The sequence below is a fragment of the Trichechus manatus genome, unplaced genomic scaffold (assembly GCF_000243295.1).
Source record: "Trichechus manatus latirostris isolate Lorelei unplaced genomic scaffold, TriManLat1.0 scaffold00081, whole genome shotgun sequence".
NCBI lineage: Eukaryota > Metazoa > Chordata > Mammalia > Sirenia > Trichechidae > Trichechus > Trichechus manatus.
This window is the reverse complement of record NW_004444017.1, coordinates 2,757,516-2,775,890: the sequence shown is the minus strand read 5'-3', so window position 1 is coordinate 2,775,890 and position 18,375 is coordinate 2,757,516. Positions and strand designations below refer to the sequence as shown.

Sequence of the window (18,375 nt, the reverse complement as noted above, 5' to 3'; positions counted from 1 at the left end):
AGGGTTTCAGGATTGTTGATTCTCTGTTTGGCTTAGTTTTTCGGATCTTTGTTGTGGAGGGACGGCGTGGTGCTTCTGCCTAGACCGCCATCTTGCCCGACACCTGGACATTATATTTTAAAAAAAGAAGAGAAACACTTTCTGGGAGGCAAGAAACCCACCAAATATCCTGCTCCCCTCCCCCCACCCCAGAAGTTCAGATAATGGTGAGTCCAAAGGAAGTGTTAAGACCAAGTCTTCACCTTTAAGGGGCTCCCAGTCTTGTCAGAATAACATTATCAGCACAGAAAGAGACTGTGAATTATATTAAATAGTCACGGTCATAATCAAGCATTAAAGAATGTGTATCAGGCTGTAGCAAAAAGCACAGGTATGGTTTAACATCAGGAGAGAAGCATTCCTCTGGAATTAATGGAGCAAGTTGAGGGTGGTCCTCCAGGTCTTCAATTCCAAATACCAGCCTGAATAGATAAAACATGGCATACATACTGATTACTATTTATCTACTTACTATATGCCAGGCATTGCTTTAAGTACTTCACATGTAACTCATTTAATCCTCAAAAAAAAGAAAAAAAAAAGCCTATGAGATAGGTACTATCGTGATTCTCATTTCAAGAATGAAGAAAACTTGCCCACGGTCTCGTGGTGAGTTCAATAATGAAGCTGAGATTTGAACCCAGGTAAACCCAATCCAGAGCCTGTTGCTGGAATTTGAACCTGGGTAAATCCAAACCAGAGCCCATGGACTTAACCTTTACACTATACAGCCTCCCACATAGAGTTCTACTATATTTCAAATGTATGAAAATGGAGTTGTAATCACATAAGTAAATAAATACATGTTGTATCAGACGTGTAGTAGCTTTTGCTCAATATAGTTTGTGTTTTCTCAATCAACATTCACCAAAAGTACCAAGAAACTACGTAAGAGGCCTTGACATTTTTTGGCATTACATCTTTCAACACATATTGGTGATGTTTTAATTCTTAGGTTGGGTGATAGATTCCCAAGTTTCATTTTATTGGGGTGTGTATACATACATATACACACACATATATTCATCTCACATTCTTTCGAATGGTTCAAATATTACATAAAAATGTTTAAAGTTCTTTGCAGCCTAAGAAGGTCGAAATATCAACTTTAAAAAGCAAGGGCATCTTCAAGCCTAATGTATGGGCCTAGAGTTAGGTGAGCTCAGAAAGGCTCATTTTGGCAAAAACAAAGCTTCTAATCCCAACATTTCCAATGAGTTCCCTGCAGAGTAAGGTGGATGATTTAAAAAAAAGTGCTCTCTTCCCCTAAAAAAGGGAAAAATTTCAGAAGGATTTTTAACGACCAAGTAATACCATGAAAAGAACTATATTGTTAAACATCTTGTCCAAGGGTTTAGGGCAAATGCTAATTTAAATGAGCTAGGCAAGGGATGAGGAGAAGAAACGAAGACTGGGACACCTGTGCATTTTCTACAATGAGTATGTCTAAGTTTTACAATCAGAAAAATATAATGCAAAAAACCTCCCCTCCCCCCACAAATCTTGAAACAGTAAGGTCCTGCTCTGGGATTCAAGAACCCAATGCCTTTCCTCACCCCCTCCCATATCCTGGACCCTTCTTTACTCATTCACTCAATGGGGACAGCTTTCTCACCAGAAACCTTTCCCTCATGCCTGTCCCCTTTCCCTTCCACCCCACCCTTCCCCTCTCACTTATAGGCCTTTGTTTTCTTAGCACTTTATCCCCATCTCCACTATAGCATTTAACACATTAGAATAATGACCATTATTTATTAACCACCCATTGAAGGTGGGCTGGATACCTGATATACATTCCCTCTTTTTTAAATACTCTCTCCATTATACAGACATGAAACTGACTTGAAAATTAACCTGTGCCCAAATCAAATAGCTAGTAAGTAGGCCACCCAATTCCTTCCTTACTCTAAAACACATGTTCTTTTTACCATGCCATTAAGTTATATGTTTGTGCAATGGTGAACACGTTGTAAGGACTCAGTATTATGTACTGAACGGAATTGAAGGAGACAAACCAACGCAGTCGGCTTCCAATGAAGAAAAAGACATCACTCTAAACAAAAACATTACTCTGAAGGTGAAATCTTCCTTTCTATCCCAATGTGTTCAACCAGATAATATCCAATCCAATGGCCCCAGGATTAAAAGAAACTACTACATACACACTGGGAGCCCTGGTGGCACAGTGGTTAAGCGTTCGTCTGCTAACCAAAAGGTCAGCAGTTCGAGTCCACCAGCCACTCCTTGGAAACCCTATGGGGCAGTTCTAGTCTGTCATATGCAGTTGCTACGAGTCAAATTCAAGCCGAACTCGACTCAAGGGCAACAGGTTAATGGGTACTACACACTGAGAACCAGCAGGTGTACGCCATTCGGTAAGCTAGTACCCACCATTCCCATCTCCAGGAGTTTTGGAGGGCCTTGGCACTGCTGTCACTGTACTCTGCTAGACAAGCACAGAGAAAAAATAGATTGAACCCCTACTGAGTCAACCCCCCAGTCCTCTGAGAGTACTTCTTAGTTGTGGCTAAAGACTGTAAATTACTGGAGGGAAGTTTTTTATTTCTGCATTTCCTTCTAGTTCTATCAGAAGGGACTATCTACAATGAACTATCAAATCCTTACTGTATTGAAATTTCATCTGTAATAACCAGTTACCATGGAAGTCGATTTGGACTCATGGCCATCCCATGTATCTCAGAGTTGGCTCCATTCCATCGTGCTTTCTTTTGGAAGGAAAGCCTCTGAGTGGATTGGAACCTCCAGTCTTTTGGTTAACAGTGATTTGAGCCGCCCATGGACTCTTTCGGCTATAACAGCTTTCTTAGTTACCTACCTAAACGGGATATTCTTTGTACAGTGACACAGTGCTAGGCACAGTGAGAGTTTAAAGATTTTATTATTACTAGAATAAAGATTCATGCAGCCAATAGTATTTACTGATACTCACTACTCATCAGACAGGGCCCTGGTGGCACAATGGTTAAAGAGCTCTGCTGCTTATCAAAAGGTCAGTAGTTCAAATGCACCAGCCAGCTACTTGGAAACCCTTGGGGCACTTCTATTCTATGGCGCAGTTCTACTCTGTCCTCCAGGGTCGCTATGAGTCAGAATCGGCTGGACAGCAACGGGTTTGGTTTTTTTACTCACCAGATACTATGCTAAACCGGGGATAAGTGAATAAAATCAGGACTGTCTCAAAATGCTCTACTCTGCCATACAGGTGCTCTGCACTCCAGAGGCGGTAGATAACCCCTTGAGAATCAGACACTAAGAAGAAAATACACCTCCTCATGGACCTTCAGTAAAACAGAACGACTGTTTACAGAGTTAGAACCATTTTTGCTTTTAAGTATTAACCGAAACGACAGTTTTATTTACTGCCGAGGAAGGTCCCTTTAATGCATCCCCCATTTAAGAGTCCTTAGCTCAGCGGGTCATCTCTTGCAAACAAGTAGCTTGTCGCATTTTAAAGAGGTGAAGACAGCCCTTCTGGCCGTAACCGGGTCTTCCTGGCTCTGGGGAAATCAAGGTTGCTTTCCCCAATTCTATGCACCGCTATTCACTCACTAGCCCCCACCCCATTCCTTTCCCTTCCTTCTCCCCAGTTTGTCAAGTATAAAGCAGAGAAAAGATGGAGAAGTCACGCCGTCTGTGTCACGGTTGGCTTTTATAAAAATGCGCGTCTTCTGTCCCAGGGAGACTGACGCACTGCAACTCACATCCGGCTACCGGCTCTAAACAAACCAGGCTGTGGGTTGCAATGTATAGAGTAGATCTGGTGTGGCAGGCATGCGCGGCATTAGGAGTGATGTAGGGGGATCGAGAAGGATCTGGAACAATCCAGTTCGACCGGGAAACTAGCGCGGTAGACCCAGAAACGGCGCTGGGTTGGGGGGGTGTTCCCCTGAGTCCGAGGGTCCCAGGTGTGTGTGTGGCTGGGGGGGAATATGCAGTCAACAGAGGAATGAATCAGAAAAAAAAAAAATTAATAAAGCGCCCTCAGCACTAAGAACCCGAACAAGCTTAGCCACCGCCGTCTCTAGAAAGTTCTCCATCCCCACCCACTCCGTCCCTCGCTCCTGCTCCAGCTCCTCCCAGCCCCTCCCTCCAGCTGGGGTGGGACCAATCGCTCCCCTTAGCTACTCATTACCCACCTACTCCCGCTCCCGCGCCCGACTCTCCCGCGGGCTGCTAAGCGTGCTGGGAGGCAGAGGTGCTCGCGCCTTAGACCGGTTCGCAGCTTCGCGGCCGCAGCGCCAGCGCCTTCCCACCCGCACACCCGTGCAGGCAGTCCCGGCAGCCGAGAAGGCTTGGCTCGTGCCCAGCGCTCAGCTCCCGAAGTAAACGGCGCACCGAGCGGCGATGACCGCGGAGGAGATGAAAGCCGCGGAGAGTGGGGCGCAGTCGGCGCCGCTGCCCTTGGAGGGCGTGGACATCAGCCCCAAGCAAGATGAAGGCGTGCTTAAGGTAAGGGGCGGAGACGAGGCGTGCGCCAGTCAGGAACCAAAGGACCGGCTGGAAAGTGTCCGAGCCCTGGGCGCCAACCGCAGCCTCCAGACCCTGTGGGGCCTGGCAGCCCCCAGGCCCCGGAACGGGCCGGGAACTGCCGCCTCTGCAGCTTCTGGCTAGTCACCGTGTGGAACGTGCAGCCGGTGGCCGGTTGCATCGCCTTCCTGGACCCGGCTGCGTTCCTCAGGGGTGGGAAGGGCAGCCATACGGTCTGGAGGAGGGTGGTCTAGGTGCGCAGACCTCGACATGGCCATTTTCCTGGCCCCCCTGGAAGCCTGTTGTTTGGGCTGAGACCCCCCAGACACTCCCCCTCAAGCCCTGCAGCGCCTGGGCCCGGGAAGGGGGCCGAGACTGCAGCGCCAACTCCGGCGTGCACGGTGCAGCTTATAGGGGAGGGGCGGGGCCGGAGCGGTGCACGCGAGCTGCAGCTAGGGGGCCCTGGGCGGCGTGCACTGAGGGCCCGGGCCGGGGCCGGGCCTGCGCCGAGACCCCGCGGCTCAGGCGACGTTGCCAGTTCTTTCCCTGCCAGCCGCACTGGGAAGTCAGTCCCTGGGCCGCTTTCGGCGGTGGTGGTGCGACAGCCCGGCTACAGCTGACAAATATTAGCCAGAGTGTGAAGTGGTTAAGAAGAAGAATTTCCTGGCCCAGAGGCCTTTATGGGACCTGGCGCCCAGGCTTGGCCCTGAGGAAGGTTCTGGCGCCCTCCATGCTCTCATACCCTCTTTCAGAGGCTGGGACCCAGCTAGGTCACCACCGGCTCAGCCATGCTGTTCCTCCTCCCTCAGCCTGGAGAAAACGGTGGAGTGGTGCATGCCGGGACCTGTAGTTCCGGTGCCACCTCGGCCCCCCTCCCCCCTCGCCTTCAGGAGTTGGGGCTTCCGGGTGGGTATGGAGCGGGGAGGAGGTGCTTTGGAGCATGCTGCTGAGTAACTGCCTGCCTACAAATAGCGTGAGGGGGAGGGGTCCAGGACTCTGGGGCAGGGCATCCTGACCTGGGTCAGAACAACCACTAGTGGTTCACAGCAGGTTCTGTGGAGCGTCTAGGGTGGTGAAATTCTAGCCCAGATTTCGTGCCCTTTCCCGTCAAGTGTTTCTCCTTATCCTGGCTTCCCACCGCTTGGATCCACGGTGTGTGAGACTCGGCAAAGCTAGACACCTCAGGGAGCTCACCTGCCCCAGCGTGTGGGATTTTGAAATGCGTTTGGCTTTGCCCCAAACACTTGTGATCTCAAGCTCCTTCTCCAGCTGCTTTTCCTGAGGACATGTGGCTTCCCCCTCTCATTTCAGCTTTCTGGTGATTTCTAAATTTTATTATTCCAGGAGGGGTCATTTCAGCTTTTATTCTCCACCCCTTCCTTTTATTTTTCAATCCTCTAGTCCCCTACTCGGAGCCCTGGTGGCGCAGCGGTTAAGACCTTGGCTGCTGACCAAAAGGTCAACAGTTCAAATCCACCAGCCACTCATTGGAAACGCTGTGGGGCAGCTCTACCCTGTCCTGTAGGGTTGCTATGAGTCGGAATTGACTGGACGGCAACGGGTTTAGTCCCCTATCCAGGAGTCCTGGTGGTGCAGTGGTTAAAGCACTTGGCTACTAACCAAAAAGTCAGCGGTTCCAACCCACCAGGTAGCTGCTCTGTGGGAGGAAGGTATGGTAGTCTGCTTTCGGAAAGATTTCAGCCTTGGAAACCCTATGGGGCAGTTCTGCTTTGTCCTATAGAGTTGCTACGTGTCAGAATCGACTCAGCAATGAATTTTAGTCCCCTGGCTACTCTACCATGGAGGCTTTCCCACAGAGGGAAACCATTCACCTAACAGATGGCCCATGGGGTAACCTATCGTAAATGCTAAAAAAGAGAAACAGAGGCCTTTAAGTTCCTGGGAAATATACTAGCCCTGAAATAAGGAACTTAATGCTATAAGAAACCAAAAACCAAACCCATTGCCGTTATGTGAATTCCAACTCATAGCAACCCTGTAGGACAGAGTAGAACTGCCTTGTAGGGTTTCCAAGGAGTGGCTGGTGGGTTCAAACTGCTGACCTTTTGGTTAGCAGCTGAGCTCTTAACCACTGCACCACCAGGACTCCTAATTAACTATAGGTCAGGAATACTCATGTCGTAAGTCAGAGTTTAGGGCCTGATTTGAGAGCCTCTGTGGTTATCTATGGAGCCTAGTGGTACAGTGGTTAAGAGCTCAGCTGCTAACCAAAAGGTCAGCAGTTTGAATCCACCAGCCACTCCTTGGAAACCCTACGGGGCAGTTCTCCTCTGTCCTGTAGGGTCACTATGAGTTGGAATTGACGCAATGGCAATGAGTTTGGTTGGTTTTGGTGTTTATGTATGCCCTGGCATTTCTTCTCTTTGACCCCTTTTGGACTGTTCCTATTCCCTCCATTACTCACATTCCTCTCAGTCTCTCCTCAAACCAAATCCTGATGACTATTGACATTTAGGAAGAGTGAGGACATGCAGCATAAATACATCTCCTTCTTTGGTAATAATCATCATTTTTTGTTCAACCCTTTATGGATTTAATCCTCCAACAACTGTTGGTGATAGGGATTATCATCCTTGTTTTACAAATAAGGTTTAGAGAGTTTAAGTGATTTATTCAAGATCGCACAACAAAAGCTTCAACACAGTCTTTGGTCTCCAGGTTTTCAAACCAAGTCATGCTGCCCCTCAAGGAGGGGAGGTTAGTTGGATCCTAGTATCGGAATCATTTGAGGATTGGTCTCTTGACTCTGCTTACAGGTAGGCAGGGAGGATGGAAGCAGATGAGCCCTTATATGCTCCTTTCAGAGGCTGCAGGCAGTTTAGGTGCCCCTTTCTGCCCAACACCCCCCCCCCCCCGTACTCACCTTTTCCCCTTCCTCCCAGGTCATCAAGCGAGAGGGCACAGGCACAGAGAGGCCTATGATTGGGGACCGGGTCTTTGTCCACTACACTGGCTGGCTGTTAGATGGCACCAAGTTTGACTCCAGTCTGGACCGCAAGGACAAATTCTCCTTTGACCTAGGAAAAGGTAGGCATGGTAGGTGGGTTGTTAGGAGAGGCTTCGAGGTGAGTATAAGCTGTAACAAGCAGAAGCCATATTCACAACCTCAAGGAAGAGTGGTTTATCCCAGACTATCCTCCCCCTCTTTTTCTCTCCGCTGAGCTGCAACTATATTAATTTCTATCTGCTGCTCCCCACCTCACTTCTCAACACTTCACTCCATCTTCAGGAGTGGACTGTCTTGTTTCTTAAACTCCTTTGTTCCAGGATCAAGTGATTTTTTTTTTTTTTTAAAGAGATCTGACAGCACTTATTGGGACCAGGCTTTTTATCCTCCAGGTCCCGTTTCTAAAGGGTTCCCAGTTTCCCTTGAGCGTGGTGCAGTAAGTCTCTGTGGGAGTGCTATTTGAGCCCAGAGTCAGACCCCTGTTAAGGAGGACTTGTTTGCGTTTTGTACCTGCAGGAGAGGTCATCAAGGCTTGGGACATTGCGGTAGCAACCATGAGGGTGGGAGAAGTGTGCCACATCACCTGCAAACCAGAATATGCCTATGGTTTGGCGGGCAGTCCTCCAAAGATCCCCTCCAACGCCACGCTTGTGTTTGAGGTAAGTGTCTGCCACGGAGAGGAAATGGAAGAGCCAGGGCTTATCTCAGCCCAGTGCCTGGCTGCTCTCCAGCCCTTCCTGCCTCTTGGAGACAATGTAGCCAAAGCTGAGAGCCTGGCCTTATGGGAGGAAGAGAAATGGAGAGGGCAGCTGGCTCTGTTATGCACACAGCCTGCTGCTGCCAGAAAGTGACCAATGGTGGAGGCTTCAGGGTTGGAGAGGTGGCCACGAGCCCTTTCCAGACTCAAAGCAGGGTAAGGGGTTGAGGCATGTTTATATCTAGAGCAGGTCCTAGAGGAGATGGGTTGTGATTTTAACTGAAAGGAGCCAGGAGGTCAGAATCTATATTCAGATACAAATTACCGGACAGACGGTTAGCAGTCTAGAGGTTAGAGAAGGGGAGAGATACCTCTCCTATGAGTCATGGTGGTGAGAAAAGACTTCCCTGAGGAGGTGGGACTTCATATACTGTTCAGTCTGACAATGGTTGAGCCAGTCAGGGGATACTTGGAGAATGTTCAGAAGACTGCTGAGAAATGTGAGGTCATTTTTAATGCCCAGCAGGTTGGGCTTTTCAAGGACCTGAACTGGGGTTGGTGAGAACTTGGCTTTGTTAAGTGGAGCAGCTAGAAAATAGATTGATCCCCTGAGGTTAACTGAAGTCCATGTGGCTTGCCCACCTTTAACAAAGTTGAGACTAGGGCAGCTCCCATGAACTTAGCAAAAGTGCCACTCTGATCCCTAGTATAACTGCCCTTGTGGTCAGATGTAGCCTGGCAGTTACTAGGGAGTCTTCTGGGTGAGGGAGTGGGTGTATCTCTCTGTCAGTGAGTTAGGGCGGGAAGGAGTTTTATCACCTTAACGTCTTTTTACACAGATAGAGCTGTTTGAGTTCAAGGGAGAGGACCTGACAGAAGATGAAGATGGAGGCATCATCCGCAGAATACGGACTCGGGGTGAAGGCTATGCCAGGCCCAATGATGGAGCTATTGTGGAGGGTGAGCCAGTACAGTTTGGGGTTGTAGATAGAAGAATCTGGAATCTGGGGTTTTGATTCTGATACTTAGGGCCTGGGGAACTTTGAGCAAGGCATTCCTTTCTCAGGGCCTTGTGCATAAAATGAGGGATTGGCCCGTTTTCACTTCATATCCCTCCAGGTGTGAGAAGGCAGCAGGGGCATCTTGGGGCAGGAAGTGACAGGGTGATGTCAGGGGGCTAATAGAGTCCTTGTGCATTCACCTGCCCTCTCACACCCCTGGCACATTGCCTCTCTTTTTATGCCAGTTGCACTGGAAGGGTACTACAAGGACCGGATGTTTGACCAGCGGGAGCTCCAGTTTGAGATCGGTGAGGGGGAGAATCTGGATCTTCCTTGTGGGCTGGAGAAGACCATTCAGCGCATGGAGAAAGGAGAACATTCCATTGTGTACCTGAAACCCAGGTGAGGGGTGGGCACTCTGTAGGGCAGGCAAGCCAAGGGCAGAGATCTGAATGTGCACAGTGAGTTGTGTAACTGGACATTTACGTTCCTGCTTTTTGTGTGTGTGTGTGTGCTCACTGCCCTCCATAGCCCAGTGAGACAGTAAGCACTTGGGAGTTCACTGTGACTCAGGGCATCAAACATATGCCGCTATGATCTCTTCTTTCTATTTAGAAGCATGGCCGCAATTGTCTAAATCTCCTTGGATCAAAGTCTAATCTTTTCCATCTTAGCTACTACAGATTTCCTCTTTTACCAACATCAAGATTTTCATCTCTCGTTAATTCATTCTATTAGTAATAAACATTAATTGAAACACACCTATTATGTTCTAGGCACAGGCCTAATACTTCCTAAGGGTTCACAGTCTAATAGAATATTCTTTCTGCCTTCTAGCGACTCATTAGTCGGTGCGGTGACATTTAAATAAGTGATCGTACCACTGTGTAGGGTGAGTTATTAGAAGGATATGTAACATGCTGCCGTTACCTGTTGCCATCAAATTAATTCCAACTCATAGTGACCCTATGGTATAGAGTAGAACTGCCCCATAGGGTTTCCAAGGAGCAGCTGGTAGATTTGAACTGCTAACCTTTTGGTTAGCAGCCATCTCTCTTAACCACTGTGCCACCAGGGCTCCTAAGATTCTGTAGGGCCACCTAATTGTCTGAAGAGGTCAGGCAAGATGTTGCCAAATGGGAAACACTTGAATCAAGTCTCAAGGGATGGGGGGTACTTTCCGGGAAATGGATAGGAAGGCTTTTTAGCTTGGAGCAAGTAAGGGCTGCCTAGATGACCTGAAGTTTTTTCTCCCCTGCACAGCTATGCTTTTGGCAGTGTTGGGAAGGAAAAGTTCCAAATCCCACCACATGCCGAACTGACATATGAAATTCACCTCAAGAGTTTTGAGAAGGTGAGATTGCTCAGGGTGTTCCCTGTCCTGAAGTCAGATCCTAGCCTGTAGGTGACTCTGGGGTAGCTAACTTTGTTTCTCCCCTGGGGTGTGGCAGGCCAAGGAGTCTTGGGAGATGAATCCGGAGGAGAAGCTGGAACAGAGCACCATAGTGAAGGAGCGGGGCACTGGGTATTTCAAGGTGAGCCAAAGCCAGCCCCTGGGGACACTCCCAGGGAGGACTTCTCTCTGAGCCCACCCTTCCCCCAAGGGCTGAGGTCATTTTCTGCCAAAGAGCAGACAGGCTGACACCTGCAGTGTTCGCTTAGTATATCTGATCTAGCTGGTCTTGCGGGGGCAGGGGGGTGGTGGTCTCTCTTGCCCATGGGTGACTGATGTCTGCAGGGTAACGCAGCCTCGCTTTCCTTCTAGGAGGGCAAGTACAAGCAAGCTTTGCTGCAGTACAAGAAGATTGTGTCCTGGTTGGAATATGAGTCGAGTTTCTCCGGTGAGGAAGCACAAAAGGCACGGGCTCTTCGACTGGCCTCCCACCTCAATCTGGCCATGTGTTACCTGAAACTGCAGTCCTTCTCAGCTGTCATTGAAAACTGCAACAAGGTGAAGCCCCTTTTGAGGGCAGGGTTAAGTGAACTGCTTGCATGTCTGAAACTTGCCCTCAGTAATGGGAAGATAGATCAGAGGAAACACTGAAATAACGGCTCAGAGGCAGGGGATGAGAGAAGCAAGAACCTTGGCTTTAGTGGTGCTGAGGCAGTTGGCATCTACTAGGAGAACTCCTTCAAAGTTTTCTCCCATCCTGGTTCTTAGCCTCTCTCTCACCTACCTGCTTTATCTAAAGAGACTAGAAATGTTTCATCTAGAGACCTGCTGTCTTCCCTCAGAAAGTAAGGTTCTCTCCTAGACCCCTCCCTTGGTCCTTTTCATTTAATGCCTCAAGACTTAACTCTGCCTGGGGTGGAGCTGGCCATTCCTTTTTGCCCCATCCTGCTGAGGGGGATACATTTGGAACCCAGTCTCGGCCAGATGGGCCGTAGGATCTGAAGTCTCACTCTTGCTTCCTGTCTGCATCCTTAGGCCCTGGAACTGGACAGCAACAATGAGAAGGGCCTCTTCCGCCGGGGAGAGGCCCACCTGGCAGTGAATGACTTTGAGTTGGCACGGGCTGACTTCCAGAAGGTCCTGCAGCTCTACCCCAGCAACAAGGCTGCCAAGGCCCAGCTGGCTATCTGTCAGCAGCGGATCCGCAAGCAGCTCGCGCGGGAGAAGAAGCTCTATGCCAACATGTTTGAGAGGCTGGCTGAGGAGGACAGCAAGGTGCGGGTTGGGGTGGGGAATGGTCAGGTCAGGGGATGGGCATAGTAAGGGGGCATATTGTGTGTATCATTCTTGGAAACCCGAAGTTGCCCTCTTCCCTGGAACAAATAGCATGTGTGTTCCCTCAGTAATAGTCCCTGGAAGTGGTGCCAGTGCATCTTTTAGGATCAGGACTGGAAACCCACCCATAGGCCCTGGTGGTCAGGAGTTTGTTGTTCTGGTACACTTCCCCCCACTTAACATTCTCTCCTGTTCCTGGAGCCTGTCAAAGAAGCAGGTGGACATGCCTGTGTATGTGGGTTTTTTTTAATAGGTAATACATTTACATCATTGAATTCAAACTGCTCAAAAGAATATGTATTAAAAAGTCCCTCTCTCACCTAGAGGCAACTGATATCACCAGGACTTGTATCCTACAAGTATATTGCGTATATACACAAGCAGGCACATTTTATACTGTTTATTCCTTTTCTTTCACAGAAGAGGCAACATATGTTATGGTATACCTATTATTTTCCATACTTTTTTCACATAATAATATCTGGAAGCTCATTTTACATCACTATATGAGAGCTTTTACCTTCTTATGCTTGTACAGTATTGAATTGTATGGATATATCATGTCATTTAATCACTCCCCTATTTCTAGTCTTTCAATGCTCTAAACCAACACTATCCAATAGAAATATATTGTGAACCACATGTATAAAGTTTTTAGCACACGTTAAGTTTAAAAAAAAAAAAGATTGATTTTATTGTTTTTTTAGTTGATCTAAAGGATCCGGAATGTTATTTCAACGCGTAATCAATATAACAGACTTGTTTTTTCTTTGAAGTGCTTAGTAGCCACATGTGGTAGCGGCTGGTTTGTTTTTTACTTCACAAGTGTTGTGGGTACAGACCACACGTGGTAGCAGTGCGCTGGGTGAATATAGGGGTGTCACCAGATCAGGGGAGCACAGGTAGGCACGAGTTGGCACAGAGAGTAAAAGTCACCTTTTCCCATCAGAAGGACTGGGCCAAATGAGAAACGGAATTCGACCTCTTCCCCTCCCTCTTTCTTCCTCCAGGCCAAGGCAGAAGTAGCTGCAGGAGACCGCAGTTCTGACGTAGAGATGAAGGACGAGCAGAAGAACAATGTGGCAGGGAGCCAGGCTCAGGTGGAGACAGAGGCATAGCGTCTCCCCAGTCCTACTCCTGCGGCTGCCTGCCTCCTCTGTCCCCTACCCTGTTCCACCCTGATAGTTTTGTAAAAACTGAAGAATTTTGAGTGAATTAGACCTTTATTTTTCTATCTGGTTAGATGGTGGCTTTGGGGGGAAGGGGAAAAGGAGTAGGCTGGGGGGGAGATTGAGATGGGGATAATTTTTAGGTGGTATCACCCCCCCCTTCCTTTCCCCCTTCCCTCATTACATGTAAACACGTGTCCATCCATATACTCATCAGAATGTTAATTTATTTTGCTTCCTCTGTTTGCTAGGTCCAATTTCAAATGGTAGAAGAGGGTGAGTGGTAGGTAGGGATGGGGTCTGATGTGAAACCAGGGTGGAGAGGGAGATCTCCGGGCAGCTGTTTTCCTCATCCTTTCCCTCTCCTGATCCATTTCCAAACACGTGGCCTCCATGTGGGTGCTAGGGGTATGGGAAAAACCACTGCTGTGCCCATTACTTCTCTTTGTTCCCTTCCTCACCCCAGATGGTGTGGCTGATGATGTCTTCTGGTGTCATGGTGACCACCCCCTGAAACCCCTTCCATTGTTTCCCCTCCTGTCTGTTTCCCTTTTGGGCTATGTTGTGTTCTTACCCTGCCTCAGCCTCTTTTCTGTACGTTGCTGAAGGTCCAGGCTCTTCTCAGGTTCTGTGCTTGAGCAATAAAGTGGAAACCATAAAACCTGGGTGTCAAGCAACCCTTCTGTTTAGTCTCTGAGGTTTGGGGGGGTGGGTGCACTATGGATAGGGGGCAAAATTCAGGCAGTGACCCACCTAGTCACCAGTCCAGTTTAAAATGCAGCCTATGATTGTCAAAGCAATAGTTGGGCCAGTAACAGTACAACAGCACCACTGCAGCCTGGGACCTGGGCTTCTGGGCCTTGCCATAGGTTCCCAGCACTCCCTGCCCACAGCCGCCTGACGTGTTTTAGTAGCTCTGGTTTTCTTCCCCAACACTTAGGAAGAAGACAGCATAAGCATCTAGAAGGCTGGGACCATGCATGTTACCTTTGTCTGTTTCTGCCTAACTCTGATCCAAGAGAGCATCTTTGTGGTTGCTTGCTTGCTTAATAAGGTAAAATCCCTGGTGTTGGTAACACCACTCCCGTTTACACAGTAAGAGAAGAGTGAAAGACAGTGGTCACAGCCAGGGAACAGCACTTGCAGCTGCCTTCTCAGCCTTAACAGGCTCTTTTTGAAAGGAGTGCATGTGCTTTTTCCTAACTATGCTTTGATCCTTGACTCCTATAGCTTTATGGGGCCCTGGGAGAAGGCAAAGGGTGCAAGTCAGTCATGCTGAGCTGCCTCCAGATGAGCTTGGCTATAGGCCAGAGCTGTATCTATGCCCTTATCCCTCCTCTCTCCTACCGTGTAGGCTGTTCAGTCCTTTCTGCACAGTGATAGATGTAGTTAGCCTGCCCACGTGCCTGTGTCGTTCCTTCCAGGAGAAATTTCTCCATACTTTTCCATGGAAGATTAATTTCTATGTGAAAAAAGTTTCACCATTCACACGTCATGGCTGGTACTGGAGCTAGGACAAAAGTTTGGGAGTCCTGGTCTCCAGGGGCACTGCTTACTCTCTTGCTGAGTTCACCTTACGGTTCTGTGCTTGAGGTTTGTAGCTGGGTCCTTTTGGTATTTCAGGATTAGATTCTTGCCCTGTAGCCAACAATAATAGCAAATCCTTGTTAAGCACTTACTACATAAGATGGATTGACACAGTGGCTGCAACAGTAGGCTCAAGGATGACAACGATTGTGAAGATGGCACAGGACCAGGCAGTGTTTCCTTCTGATGTACACAGGGTCCCTGTCAGTGGGAACCAACTGACGCCACCTAACAACACATAAGCCTAGCACTGTACCAAGAGCCTCATGTGGATTAACTTTAATCATCACCATCAGTGTACAAAAGAAGGTATTACCTCATTTTATAGATGAGGAAACCAAAGTCAGAAATAAAAGGGAAAGAAGATCTGCCTGAAAGGTGAAGTCTGAACTAAACTAACTGCTGTGAGGTTCATGGGGCCTTGGGCAAGTCTTGAGCCTCTCATTTGTGAAATAGGGAGATGGACAAGAAGCATTCCTAAAGTTCCATCTCTGAAAGCTTCTGTAGAATTCCGGGAATTTAAAACTTAACTGCATTTCTATAAAACAGTGGAGATGAGCAAACCTTGATTTATTTTAACACTAAAATTGTGAGGATGTTTTGTTACAGCTAATAAAGTCTTACAGGTTAAAAAATAATCCTGTCATGTAATTCTGCTCTGGGTCAGTGCTTAAATTCATTTCCCTGTGAGTTACACCTTCCTCACCACCACTTAAATCTTCCTGAGTGGAGAGAATATACTTGTATAAGGAAAACTATTAGCAACTAGTACTGTTAGCTTTTACTGCACATTTGCAAGTGTTCTCTCTGAAAAAATCAGAATTGGGTTTCTCTTGTCCTGGTGCTGGTCCAAACATCAAGTTCTGTAACTTTTGTCCCTTATGTATTTCTAATCTCTCCATTCTAGCACTACCATCTCCCTGCACCCTCCCCCAAAACACCGCCAACCTCCAGCCTGTTCAGGAAAAGGCTCCTGTCTTGCATTCCCTCTTCCCCTACCTGCATTTCACTGCCCTGCATCCAACTGCTTAAGACCCTTACAATGTCTTCCTATCCCACTTAGGCGGAAGATCAGAATTCTTGTGGCCCACAAAACCCTGCAAAGCCCAACCCAGCCTGCCTTATCAACTTCAATGCACTTGACTCTCTCCAGTCTGTACACCAGTTCAACACCCTGAGAATAAAAGCTGGGGGGGAGCTGTGTCTCATTTCAATTGGAGAAATAATTTGTTAGAGAAATCATTTTAGGCAGGACTAGTAGTAAGTAGTACCTTTTTGAAAAGTGTATTGCTGGGAAAATGGACTATCAGCGGGAACCTTATTCATGCCTTCTTTCCATCTCAATGGTTAATTTTCCCTTTCCAAATGCAGAACACCTCAGAACCTCCTAACCTTATGTTGAAATGACAGGCTAAGGGCGGCGGTACGGGTTGAAGCCAATGTAAGAGTTAACAAGACATTCAAAGAAGAAAACTTGTCTTTCCAGAAGTCACTATTACTGATATTATGGCTGTAGTTCCCAGTTGTTTGGCAACCTCAGAGTAACAGATGCACCAACTATCCCCAATTATAAAATCTAAGAAGCATAAAAAAGACATTTATTTAGCATCCAATAACAGTATACCAATTAGGGAGGCAAAGAAAGAATGAAAGGGTCAGAAGAATTAGATGGTGGCCGGCTACCACCAGTGATCGCCCTGACAGGGAACACAACAGAGAGTCCCTGACGAAGCAGGAGAAAAGTGGGGTGCAGAACTCAAGTTACAGTAAAAGGGCCAGACAATGGTTTGAGACTGGAGGAACCCTGGAAGACATGGCCCCCCTGCTCTGTTAGCCCAAAACTAAAACCATTCCTAAGGCCAACTTTTCAAAGATTAGACTGGACTATGGGACATAAAATGATACTGGTGAAGAGTGTGCTGCTTAGCTCAAGTAGATACATGAGACTAACTGGGCAACTCCTGTTCAGAGGTGAGATGAGAAGGCAGGGTCAGGAGCTGGTTGAATGGACACAGGAAATCCCGGGTGGAAAGGAGTGTGCTGTCACAGTACAGGGAGAGCAACTAGGGTCACAACCATGTGTGTATAAATTTTTGTATGAGAAACGAACTGTAAACTTTCAGTAAAAGCACAATTTTTAAAAAAAAAGGTTTACAAAATGGCTCTGAGGACACAGGGATGATGATGAAAAAGCAATGCCTTCATGAGCTTCTAGCGGCCTTTGGCTAGAAGAGAGGCCCAGCATACCTTATCCCCCACACCCACCCCAAGACATGCGCATGTTCCTTAGAAGCTTCGGTCTCCTGTTTCACTGTTAGAAGTGCTTCAGACATAAAAAGTTTCTTTTCTATTTTTTAATTTTATTTTTTTTAACTGAGGTGACATTCACATAACAAAAGCATTTTAAAGTGAACACTTCAGTGGCATTTAGTCTGTTCACAATGTTGTGCAACCACCACTTCTATCTAGTTCCCAAAACACTTTCATCATCCTTTTGTATTTTAAGCCTATTTCCTCGTGTTTGGGCTTCAATGACAATGAAGAACTACTCATCATCCTTCAGTTAATGACCATTTTGAGTCTTGAACAGACAACAACCCTGTCAGTTCTAGAATCAAAGCTTGCTAAAGTTGGCAGTCCTTTCTGATCTGACCAAACTTGTAAGGAAGGCGGTGGGACTCAAAGTGAAACCTAATAATAGCATTTCACTGAGAGCAGAGCTGCTCACATTTTTCTTCTGCCCAATTTCTCGGAGCAGAGCAGTGGGAAAATGTTTTGTGATCGTTAGAGAAACAGGTTCTGTGCTTTATGACTTTTCAGAACCTTTAATATGCTAAGGTGCACTGTGAAACTGGGAAGGGAAATGGGGATGTAAGTCTCTCAAACAGAGCCCATTAGGAAGCCCTGGCCCTGCCCACAGGGTGGTGAGTGGCTGTGAGCTCCATGTGTTGGAAGGCTTTGAAGGTCCAGTTCTTATGCGGGAACCCTACACAGCCCGAACTTAGATATAGGGCCACTATGTCTACTCTGAGAGGGTGAAGTGGACAAAGAATATCCTCAGAAATGCTTCCCACTTAACTCCATTTCCTCCCTATGGCAGGTTTCTTCTGAAACTACTGTTTGGCTGGTTGGTAAAGAATATGTCACCCACACAACTGTATCCACGTCACCTAACAAGGAAGATGGCCTGGTTAGACAGTTCTGGGGAGTAGACCAAAAACCACACTGAAAGACAGTGCTTGACTTAAGACAGGGTCTAGATGGTGCCAGTGGAGACTCACCAGCCATGCCACTGGAAAGGGGTCAACAATGGGTTCTCCTTGTCGAACGAGGGATCTTTCCACATAGCTCTGTAATGCCTAGTCCTGGGTTCCATTTAACTGTGAATGCTTACTCAACATAGTTAAAGTAATTGATGCAAGGGGACAGGGTGGAGGCAGAGGATGGTAAGACTTGATCCATGCCATATTTCTTAGAGACTTCTCTTACCCCCCTTTCTAATGTTACTAGGCTCTCTAGACAAAGCCATAGGCATGGTATTCACATTGTGATCATAATGACATGACTTTCATGGCAAACACACTACAAACAAAAACAGCTACCCCCCGGCACAGAAAGGTCAAGAACAAGAAGCCCAAGTGATGAAGAAGATAAAACTAAGGCATTGTGGAGTGCTGGGTCAGGGTATGATTTCAGAG

General features: G+C 47.5%; 1 protein-coding gene across 2 annotated transcripts; it reads left to right on the top strand.

Moving 5' to 3' along the window:
- Positions 1 to 4,174: 4,174 nt before the first annotated feature.
- Positions 4,175 to 13,762, top strand: FKBP4 (FKBP prolyl isomerase 4). Of its 2 annotated transcripts, none has more exons than XM_004381188.2 (10): positions 4,175 to 4,509; positions 7,431 to 7,575; positions 8,012 to 8,154; positions 9,032 to 9,152; positions 9,439 to 9,595; positions 10,457 to 10,547; positions 10,645 to 10,728; positions 10,959 to 11,144; positions 11,622 to 11,861; positions 12,932 to 13,762. In XM_004381188.2, exons 1-10 carry the CDS (start codon positions 4,405 to 4,407, stop codon positions 13,037 to 13,039), a joined length of 1,380 nt encoding a protein of 459 aa, XP_004381245.1. In that variant the 5' UTR covers positions 4,175 to 4,404; the 3' UTR covers positions 13,040 to 13,762. The 2 variants fall into 2 exon arrangements, with proteins under 2 accessions (XP_004381245.1, XP_023591451.1); XM_023735683.1 differs by lacking the exon at positions 4,175 to 4,509 and adding an exon at positions 5,712 to 5,845 and having other exon boundaries at positions 12,932 to 13,751.
- The last annotated feature ends 4,613 nt before the right edge of the window (positions 13,763 to 18,375 follow it).